Genomic DNA, 9,426 nt, shown 5'->3' with positions numbered 1-9,426 from the left:
GGTTCACTGTGTGAAAGATCCATTTTTGCTGCATATCTATACTCTTCAGTAGTTTTGTCTTACGAAATAGCGCAAAAATAATCTGACTAGAGAAATTTCTAAAATCCCAACTGCATTAAATAATGAAAATTCTATAAAAGACAGGCTCTAACCAGAGAGACACTTTCTGGCTCAATATTGTGAATGCAATAATGCAAATCTATACCACAGACCAAACGTAGGGACATTTAAGGAGCAAAGAGGGACAGATGGACTTGGGTCAAAAAGAGGGACACTTGGGAGGTCTGCATTGGTGAAGAATCCATGATTGGTCCATGGGCCATCCATATTCCACAGACACTGCTAGGCTGAAAATAAAATTTCAGGGCATCTCCTAGCATGAAATCCATGAAAACCACGGACCAAACGTAGATGGCATCAGTGTTTTTCATTTATAATATGCGCAAGAGATCCGCAGTCACGGATAAAATAGAGCATGCTTCCGTGGTGTCACGAAAGCATGCTCTATTTTATCCGTGACTGCGGATCATGCGTGGAAAACCATAGATTGGTGAATACACACAATAAAGTCAATGGACCATGGTCAGCACAAGCCTGTGGCTCACTGACGTGAGATAGAGGCCTAAGTCAATGGGGCAAAACCACAACCAGTAGGACACGCTCAGAAAATCTAAAACTAGCACTACTGCAAAAAAAAAAAAAAAAAAGCCTGTGCGTATGATTAGTATTTATCAATTTTTCTTTTTGGATAAATTACCCAGAATAAACACAAGTAGGTCGGCAACCTACAACATCCTTTTTCCTCTACTAGCAGGGAGAGCATTGCACTTTGTCATGCAGAGTGGTCAATTGAGCCACAGCTTCTGCTCAGCAGGACGCACGCACAAACTGCCCCGTTAAAGGGAATCTGGCATTGTTTTAAAGAGAACCTCTCCCGACATGTCTGGTTTAATAACTACTTGTAATATTTATTCTAGAGCATACTCACCCATCCTTTGGTTGAATTTGATGGACTTATAGCTAATACAGTTGAAAAAAATACATAAAACTATTCTTAAAACCATGGCTACTTTCACACTGGCGTTTCTGGGTCCACTTGTGAGATCCGTTTCAGGGCTCTCACAAGAGGCCCAGAACGGATCAGTTTAGCCCCAATGCATTCTGAATGGATAAGGACCCGTTCAGAATGCATCAGTTTGCCTCTGTTCAGCCTCCATTCCGCTCTGTAGGCAGACACCAAAACGCAGTTTTGCAGTTTTGATGTCCGCCGGACAATATGGAGCCAAACGGATCCGTCCTGACTTACAATGCAAGTCAATGGGGACAGATCCGTTTTCACTGACATAATATGGTGCAATTGAAAACGGATCCACCTCCCATTGACTTTCAGTGTAAGTCCAAACTGATCCATTTGCATTATCATGAACAAAAAATTATTATTTTTTTGTTCATGGTAATGCAAACGGATCCGTTCTGAACAGATATAAGCGTTTGCATTATCGGTGCGGATCCGTCTGTGCAGATACAAGAAGGATCCGCACCTAACGTAGGTGTGAAAGTAGCCTATGTTGTACCATTCCTTAATTATTCCTGCTAGAAGTTATGCATGAATTACTAGCAGTTAGCAATGTAGGTCCAGATAGGTGTCAACAGTTTTGGTGGTGGTGGGGTGAATAAGAAAAGAATGGCACAGTGTCATAATCCACAGGGAATGCAAGTAATTACTAAAACAGACGTCAGGAGAGGTGAAAGGTCTTCTTTAAAGGAGGACCTTTCATCGGTCCAAACATTGTGAACCAAGTACCATGATCTGTACAGCGGCGCCCAGGGATCTCACTGCACTTACTGTTCTCCCTGGGCGCCGCTCCGTTCTCCTGCTATGCCCTCCGGTATCTTCGGTCACTTGGTTATGGTAGGAGGAGACTTAGGGGACTTGGTTATAGTAGGAGAAGACTGCCCTTGTTCTCCTGCGCGTCTTCTCCCAGGCTGTAGCGCTGGCCAATGGGAGCGCAGAGCTCACAGCCTGGGAGGGCATAGCAGAACGGAGCGGCGTCCAGGGATAATAGTAAGTGCAGTGAGATCCCTGGGCACCGCTGTACAGATCATGATACTTAGTTCACAATGTTTGGACCGATGAAAGGTCCTCTTTAGGCTGTCCTATTTCAGGACAAACTAGTGACAGAGACCCTGAACAAGACTGGGCCACTCTTGGCCCAGTTTTCTTATAATCTGCAGCTCCGATATTGGGACTCCAGTGCTCGACATGCTCTGGAGCTCCTTTCCGGAGCTTTTATGAAAAAAACTAAGCCAAAAAATTGATCCAGTGCTTCAATTAGGGTCTCTGTCACCAGATCAGACAAATGTTAGATCACTGAGGTCCACCCGATTGTCCCCAAAACCATCCCAAGAACAGATCACTGTGTACATCAGTCCCATAAAAATGAATGGAACGGTGGACAGACATTCACATTACTGCTCCACTCACGGACTCTGGGACCTTATTTTCTAGGATCGTGGGGGTGCCAGAAGTCAACCCCCCCAACAATCTGACATTTATCACCTACCCTGTGAATGGGTGAAAAATACTTCTCTGGATAACTGGAGGATATGTTTAGTCTTTAAGGGTCCATTCACACATCCGTAGAATGGGTCCGCATCAGTTACGCTAATTGCGGAACAGGTGTGGACCCATTCATTCTCTATGGGGCAGGAATGGATGCAGACAGCATAGTGTGCTGTCTGCATCTGCATTTCCAGAGCCTGCCCCCGATCTTCCGATCCACAGCTCCAGAAAAAAAATAGAACATGTCCTATTCTTGTCCGCAATTGCAGACAATAGGCAGTTATATGGGGGACCCAGCAGGATGGATCCTCAATACACTACGGACGAGTGAATGGACCCTTACAGTCTTTGCTAGTAAGCAGTAATTTGTGGCATCAGCCTGAGGTGCCATTGTAGGGAACAGGATTTTATGGTTCAATACCCAGAACTTTTCAGAAAAAAAAATATATATAAAAGTTGTGCCTTACATGCCATTACAGGGGTATTCTGCTCTAGAAGCATGATCTCCAATACACCCCACAGAGTAACATCTACTCTAGACTGACCGGGACTGTGCTTACATACATGTTGCTCGGCTGCATGCACGAGGCCCATTATTTTTTTGAGCTTTGCTATTGTAATGAAAGGCATTGGCCCCCTTTCCAAAATTTTTCCAGAAGTGCTGTGAACAGAGTTATGACACAAGGAGTAGCACTGCCCATGCGCTAGTTTCTAATGTCGTGTGCTTCAGTGGAGGATGCTGATGGACAGGTCTAGTCACATGCCACTCCATAAGCAGCCATGGTGCAGACAGATCGAATTTCTGATAGGACACCGGTGCTGCATCTATAACATCATACAATTGTCATTTATGGTGCCCTTTTGGAAACATTGGCATAAGGTGGCCAAGTCCTTTGCAGTGCATTCACACAACTATTGGGGTCATTTATTAAACTGGTGTAAAGTAGAACTGGCTTAGCTGCCCATCGCTGCCAAACCTTTCATTTTTGACAGCTCCTTTGGAAACTGAAAGGCGGAATCTCATTGGTTGCTATGGGCAACTAAGCCAGTTCTACTTTAGACCAGTTTGATAAATACCCCAATATGTATTTTGTGGACAGATTTTTTTTTGGGGACCCATTGACTTCTATGAGCATTTGCAGCCAAGAATAGGTTATGTTCTCTCTTTCATTACTGTGTAGAAGAGCTGGACCATAAAAGTCGAGCAGGCTTAAATGAGAAAAGGGCGCAGAGCCACAACCAGGCATTATATAAATCCTGTTTTATTTACAGACAACGCGTTTCAGGGTGCATGACCCCTTTATCAAGTCTTATGGTAGCAAGCTGCAGCCTCAGCTCGACCGCTGCAGGACAGCACGTGGAGCGTTCGCTATTCAGTCTTTCAGTACGGACATATAGATGCAGAAAGACACGGACGTCTTCAGTGTGCTTTCTGCATCCTTATGTCTGGTCTGCAAGGGATAGTGCATATCCTATTTTCTGCAAATGTGAACCACAGACACATTGTAGTCAATAGGTCCACAACAAAAACAGATGCAACATGGTCATCCATATTTTGCAGAATGCTAAATACAGTCATGTGAATGCAAGATACCAGATCACCCTTGGCCATTGAACCTGGGTATGCCTTTTGTTTAGAGAGGACATCACTTATTTCCATGCTGGCAGCAAGGTGAATAAGACACGAAACATCAGTTCTCATTGTGTGTGCCTGTCATTTACAAATTTGTCTTTCCCTTAGGAACACAAGTGTTCTCACGATTTTAAAGTATTTAAACTTTAATGACCACCATCCTAATAAAAAAATTATTAGTGCCAAATCTGTTGGTGCTTCCAGTCTATGGGCAGATTCATTCTGTTTCCTACAGATGTTCCACACAGGTTTCTCCAGATCACACATTGCATTACACCACATACCTGCGGCCTAAGCCAAGTAGAATGCATTGACCCAAGTGCCAACTTTCAGCCTGCAGACGTTTTCTGGCTTGAACTCAAGGTGTGGCACAATATACTTTGTCACTCCTTACCTCCAATTACTTTACAGGCGGCTGAATGAAAACCATGTCACTCACCGACAAAGTCAGAAACAGAAATAGCATTTCAAAGTGTTGCTTTATTAGTGTTTTTGTGCTCTGCATCTTCCACAAAGGACATTCAGAAACCTTAATCATTTTCAGGTTCAGACAACATACAGCAGCGTGTGATTTTTATAACAGGCATGTGTGCCTCCGTCTGATGGATTTCCATTATCTTTCACTGCACAGGGGTTGGAATATATGTCAATGCATGAACCCGTGTTACATGTTTGAGACCAGCTGTGGAATGTATCAGCTTCCAGGACCAGTATCAAAAAGATAGTTTCTTAGCCCAGGTTCACAACATTGCCATTCCAGAGAGGAGGCTACAGTTCCTCAAAGGAACTTTGGCCTTCTCCCTTTCAGGGCAAACTAAGGCTCTGTTCACACTCCATTGGCAGATGTGATGTAGATCACATTGCTGTCAGTGCTATTCTTCCTTTTCAAAATGAAACCACTGCACTAGTTTTCCCGTCAAAGGGACAAGAATCCTCAAAGGAACCCGACAGACCCAATTATAAGTCAATGAGGTCCATCAGGCACCAGTGAGATCAGTAATGACTGATCCAACAGAGCGCAACGCCACAATGGTTGTGTGAACTCAACCTTACTGCTAGTCAAAGTTTGAAGCTCTGTGCAGCTGCAGAAATAGAAAGGATAAGGGATCATTTAAACCATTACATATGATCATCATAACGTTCAACTGTCCCTCAGTTGCTAAGCTTTATCGTATAAATCTGTTACTCAAAAGATATACAAAAATACAGTATAAATCTCATTCAGTACAAAAATCCAGCAGGCAGCAGCAGGTTCAAAGAAAAGTACAAAACAAAAGTCACAAAAACACAGACAAACTAGTGTAAAGTGACAAGAGTGAGGTATAGAGTGGTTCACACCAGACAGTCCCAAATTTCCCTCCACAATGCAATGGCAGTCCTCAAGGTCTACCAAAACTTTTCCCTGCAAAAGGATCAGTCATGGTTATGCTATGACTGGTACTACATCACAATTCTTGCCAAACACCAAATATGGTATACTGTAGCAGAAATTTAGCTACGGAAAAGGGTTATTTGGAATCAGCAGGAAAACATGTAGACCATATACAAAATCTGGCAGTATCTAGAGCATAAAGTGCATTCCAGAACAAATCTGAAGGTGATTATTGGACTAAATGAGCAGAATTGAGTTCGAACCACCTGAGAGGTGACCTTAGATATGTGAATAAAGGGCTAAGCTGGTAGAAACATCACAGCAGTATCCTTGAGGTCAAGAGAAATACAAAGTCCATGGAAAGTCTTGTGTGGAAAGAAGCAAGTCATATTTAGAACCTGAGGAACGATATAGGTTCACCTGATATGACCAGTCCTTTCTCCAGTAGTGCTGTGGAGCACTGACCCAGAAGTGAAAGTCTCAGTTGTGTGCAATCCCAAGACATAACATCACAAATGTGCAAAAATGCCAGGCAGACTCCTGCCATGTGTCCCTCTTAACGGCCCTTCAACTGGGAGATTCTCCTCAAGAGTTGCTGGTGGCGTGAACGAAGTTTTAGTTTCTCTGCTACAAGCTGTTGTTCAGCACTAAGCAAACCCTGCAAATACTCTGTAGCTTTACTCAGAACCACCACCTTGGGGGGTTTCGAAGCATGGGCCAGACCTGGCACCTCTCCTCTAAGTGCCAGGAACCGCGAACGTAAATCATTCCTCCTTTTGCGCTCCATATAGTTGTGATTCTTCCTTTTGGCCAGATCCTCACTGTCTGAGCCTCCTGATGCACTAGGCGAGTTGGGTGTGGTGGGGCTGCAGGGTTGCACTGAAGGACAGCTGATTTCACCAGGTTCTTCTGCAGAGGGAGATGGACAGTCCTCTTCTGGAGAGGCAGTACTGGGCTCAGGGGGCAGGCGTGCAGCATAGTTATGTTGTTGCTGGTGGATAGATATGTGGAAGAGTTTAGGGTCTGCTCTCACTGTTATGGTCACTGGCTGACGGCCATGATAAGACTTCCTTTTTCCCACAGTCACTACATCAATTTCGTCGTCTTCTGTTAAAAAAACAAACAAACACATTTAAAAATATGACACAACCTAACATTATAAACAGACCAGCTGATGCCATGCAAATGAGCGGCTTGCCCAGAATTTTAATCTAGCAAATTCTCAAGCTTACAAAGGAGTACCCCAACTCAGCCACAATGAAAGATTTACTATAAATCAAGACTAAAGGTCCAAGGCTTATTCAAGCACTTAAACACAGCATACGGCACTACCAACCTATATGGATAAATCAGTCAGACAATAGGTTGGACAGCACCGCAATGAACAAATGAATGGGAGCATGTGCAAGAGGCTGTTCTAATGGGCGAGGCATGGGGGAAGGGAGTCTGCACACTCAATACAAAAGAGACACCACAAAGGATAGAACTATGTGAATAGGCTCAATTCCCCATTAATAAATCCCAGTCACATGTCTGAACGCCAATTGGTCTAATGCTCTCCATTCAAATGCCAGTCTCCTATTGGTTGGAGATGGTGTCTGAACCCCTGCCGGCTGCAAGCTGTTGCTTTTTGTCTGGCCATGTGGCTGCCTTGTTTAGATTGCACATTGTGCAACTTGGTGTTGGGCGGAGGGTAACCTTTACACAAAGCTCCTGTAGGACACATTACCCCCGACGTGCTTCAAAGCACCCTTTAACAAGTTATAGTCCGCTTGTATATTCGTCCCCAGGGTCCCCATGTGAAACCAAGAGGTAAAGCACATGCCATTCATAGAAAGGTGACCATCTAGCACCAGTTATTCTGAGGTACTCTACAGTTTAGAAAAACACCAGCATGGTTGTCATCACAGGTTCCTATGAAGTTACTTTTTAAAAAATGAGGACACTTTGGTAACACATTAGGAAGCTGGGCCACCACACCCCCTGCAATTCTCCACTCAAACAGCAAGTTACCTACTAATGAAGCTGCCTTGCCTATTGTACACCTGCTAAGAGAACAAGGTGTGGATACAACACAAGTACCAGCTTGTTAACTTCTAAGGAAGTAAGGGATCCACCCTGGACAGGCTTTATTGCAGGTGCTTTCCACAATCAAAGCCTAACATACAAGATAATGGAACAGACTACACTAGGGTTAGCTCAAATAAGAAATGCAGTAGTCAAATTCACCCAAACTCTTAGTATCTACTGACCAAAGCCAACACCTAAGGTGAAGGTCCATTCTCCCATTCTAATCCACCCCTCCTCTCTTACCAGAGTCACTAGTGTCTTCAGATCCTGAGGAGTGAGATATCTTTTCAGGAATGGGAGCTGGAACCACGGCAGTCTGCTCGGCAGGGATGGCAGCCGTCTCCAGGACCTCAGAGTCTGGAACAGGTTTAGCAGCACTTGCTGGCCGCGAAGGGGCACATGAAAACCGTTCATTGATGACCTTCTCCAGATGTTCACGGGTTGAAAAGCCACTCCACATACAGTCTCTTAGAAGAACTACAGAACTAAGTCCAGACAGTTTCACAGGAGACTCCCATCCTAAATCCATTATTTCAGATCCCCATTCAGTGCCACTTTCTCCAAGACATACTGCGTTCGACTGAGGGCACCCTGGTACAAGCTCAAATTTTTTCCATATGTCCTCACTGGGAGCAATGTGGCGATAAAAGTCCTCCTTAAGGTCCACATCGTAGAAGTAGTGTGTGTTATAACACCCCAAATCCATTGTCCTACAAGAGATTACAAGAGTAAGTTTAGCAGAGGAAGGCAGTCCAACATGACCATTGTTTAAGGAACATACCCTATTTAGGGAACAGGTTCTGCCAGAGGAGAAGGATAGGGCTACTGGTGTTGGGGCACATTTCATCTAAACTAGGAGTAAGGTTCCTCAGGATGGATGTGACAGAACACCACCAGAGAAGCAAGGGTCCAGCAGACATGACCATCCCCACCATGCTTTACAGGTGCACACAAGTGGTCACCAGGGTTCTGTCAGCATCTGCCAAATGCACCAAATTAAAAGGGGGCTCTCATGATTGTGGAAAGAGGAACATCACTAGTATCTGGGCTGTTATGCAGCTGTGTTAATGGGGTGGCTGGTTTTAGGAAGGCGGAGGTAAACCATGCTGCCTTGATCTGCTAGAAAGATGGTCCTGCTTCGGGTTCAGAGAGATGTAGGCATCCCACAGGAGGCGTGGCCATGGACGGGACTACAAGCTGGGCTTTAAAAATGACAAGTGACAGCAAAAAGTTTATGCACCTCAAAGCAAAGCAAAAAGTGAATGAAAGAAATGGAAACTTAAAAAGGTTAAACACCCAGTTACGGGCAGATCTTTGGTAACGCAACATCATCCACACCACGCGTCTAGAGAAAAACAAACACTCAGTGAGGCAAGTGCATACTACAGGCAGTGGCGCCCCTTACCCCGGTGTCCCCAGACGCTCTCCTGGGCACGCTGAATGTGAGCGAGGGCATTGTTCCCACAGCTCATTATATCAGCTCTGCTCGCCCCTCCCCCATGGGCGCGGCTCAGGAAGTCGGCTCCTCAGGCTCTCCACACAGATGGAGGAGGAGGCGGGAAGGGATGATTTCCATAAATGACCGGCTGCAGCCTGTGTGCACATTGTTGTGGCTGGTAGGAAGCTGGGAACAAAGCTCCTGCACATGTGCTACGAACGGTTCCTAGTGCTGAGAGGAGGCAGGGTGGCTGCAGCGCCCAGGCTTTGTCTGCCTAATGAGATTAATACATGGGGAAAACCGTGTCGGCTCCAGCGCCCATGGGTCATATAGCCAGTCAGCTCAGTTAC

At 45.0% G+C, this 9,426-nt stretch overlaps 1 protein-coding gene across 1 annotated transcript; it reads right to left on the bottom strand.

Annotated features, from left to right (window-relative positions):
- Nucleotides 1-4,699: 4,699 nt before the first annotated feature.
- Nucleotides 4,700-9,112, bottom strand: MYCL (MYCL proto-oncogene, bHLH transcription factor). The gene is made up of 3 exons (XM_040424645.1): nt 9,044-9,112; nt 7,882-8,348; nt 4,700-6,675 (listed from the first exon to the last, which is right to left on the bottom strand). The coding sequence occupies exons 2-3, from the start codon at nt 8,342-8,344 to the stop codon at nt 6,125-6,127; spliced, it is 1,014 nt and encodes a 337-aa protein (XP_040280579.1). The 5' UTR covers nt 8,345-8,348; nt 9,044-9,112; the 3' UTR covers nt 4,700-6,124.
- Nucleotides 9,113-9,426: the final 314 nt, after the last annotated feature.

The sequence above is a fragment of the Bufo bufo genome, chromosome 3, assembly GCF_905171765.1.
Source record: "Bufo bufo chromosome 3, aBufBuf1.1, whole genome shotgun sequence".
In the NCBI taxonomy this organism is placed as follows: Eukaryota; Metazoa; Chordata; class Amphibia; order Anura; family Bufonidae; genus Bufo; species Bufo bufo.
This window is presented reverse-complemented; position numbering and strand designations above follow the sequence as displayed.

Bases quoted from the DNA above. Each gene is read 5' to 3' on its own strand.
- MYCL (XM_040424645.1), bottom strand. From the start codon at position 8,344: ATGGATTTGGGGTGTTATAACACACACTACTTCTACGATGTGGACCTT. The intron at 6,676-7,881 runs GTAAGAGAGGAG...TTTTTTTAACAG, and splicing joins TGAAGACACTAGTGACTCTG to AAGACGACGAAATTGATGTA.